The sequence below is a fragment of the Lottia gigantea genome, assembly GCF_000327385.1.
Source record: "Lottia gigantea unplaced genomic scaffold LOTGIsca_1127, whole genome shotgun sequence".
Lineage (NCBI taxonomy): Eukaryota > Metazoa > Mollusca > Gastropoda > Lottiidae > Lottia > Lottia gigantea.
This window is the reverse complement of record NW_008707070.1, coordinates 1-1,449: the sequence shown is the minus strand read 5'-3', so window position 1 is coordinate 1,449 and position 1,449 is coordinate 1. Positions and strand designations below refer to the sequence as shown.

The 1,449-nt window shown below is 30.5% G+C and overlaps 1 protein-coding gene across 1 annotated transcript; it reads right to left on the bottom strand.

Moving 5' to 3' along the window:
- Window positions 1–1,214: 1,214 nt before the first annotated feature.
- LOTGIDRAFT_146784 (hypothetical protein) lies at window positions 1,215–1,376 on the bottom strand (the record flags this gene model as incomplete). Its single annotated transcript, XM_009047488.1, has 1 exon — window positions 1,215–1,376. A coding segment is annotated over one exon (162 nt), but the record flags the coding sequence as incomplete, so codon positions are not given.
- Window positions 1,377–1,449: the final 73 nt, after the last annotated feature.

Here is a 1,449-nt window from a genome sequence, read left to right as displayed (position 1 = left end):
TTGCCTATTAAACATTTTATAGATAAAATACTAAAATCAACAGTCTAGAGCTCTAGCCAGACATGACTGGTAAATACAGTTAAACTTAAAAAAGAATTGAAAATAAAACCTTACATATACAATTGCAAATATTTAAAATAAAAGACAATTTTACAGAAATATAATATATTTCAATCTTTGTTGCACATTATTTAATAAAAAGAGAGACAAAAGATTGAATTGTGGAATAAACTTTATTTCAATGATATTTCTCTGATCTGTGTGATATTAACTTGAATCACAAACTGATTGTTAGAATTTAAATAACCATTGTTTTTATCATTGAGTTTAGACCAGGGGATAGATCTCCTCCACCACAAACACCAACTACCTCTCTCTAATCTCTCGTTACTATATGTATTAGTTATAGTTTTACTGTCATCATCAATATTCAATAAACTGATTTGATAAGCAATAATACAATAGTTAAATCTAGGATTGTCATCTGATAATAGTTTAATATTAATATATAAATATTCATTCCAGCTCAATACACAACAACTCCATACCAAGTTATTGTAACTTAACTTGTCTTGACTGTAATACCCTTCACCATCCTTCATTATATCATTTATATTATAATAAAATTGATATGAATTAGACTCGTGTAGTTTGGGTATGTGATATTGTTTTAACACCATGGATCCTAACATGTCGATATTGAATCTAAAATCTTTTTCTTCCCAATCAAGATACTGAACCACTGATGGTGTTTCGACTTTCACATCTTTACACAATTCTTCTAGCTCTTTTATTTTCTCAAGTGAAACTAAAATTTGTAAATCACAATCTTCTGTTAAAGAAGGGAAATTTGTCTGAATTTGTTTGAAATTTGCTTCTATTAACGCCACGTGAGTTTCTTCCAAGTCTTTAATTTTATTTTGGATGAATTTCTCTGAGGTTAAAACTAGCTCTGTAGCTTTTTCTTTCACAGTTTCACATTCTACATCTAAATACTCGTGACCGTTGTGTTCTTTCAGAAAACATTTATGACATAACACACAGTGACAAGTTAGACAATAGTAGTCTATTGGTCTCTCTCTATGACATTGACAGTGGTATTTTACCTTTGAAGAGGTTTTGTCTGTTAGATGTGTTGTAGGTGATGCTGTACCAGTAACTTGTGATGTATGCGGGTATGTTGGAACTATGAAATTGGTAGTAAACATCTTAGCACCACCTTCTGGAATCTTAACGTTCTGCTTACAGATAGGACAGCGGAATTTCTTTTTTTTATTTCCAATATATCTCTCTTTACACCTCAAACAAAAGGTGTGTCCACATGGTAGTATCTTAGGTATATTAAAGAATTCAAAACTAATAGAACATTCTGACATTGAAGCTGTGGCCATTTTATTCTTCTATAAAACACACTAGAGATGTCCTGGTTGAAATAGATATTCAGGTATA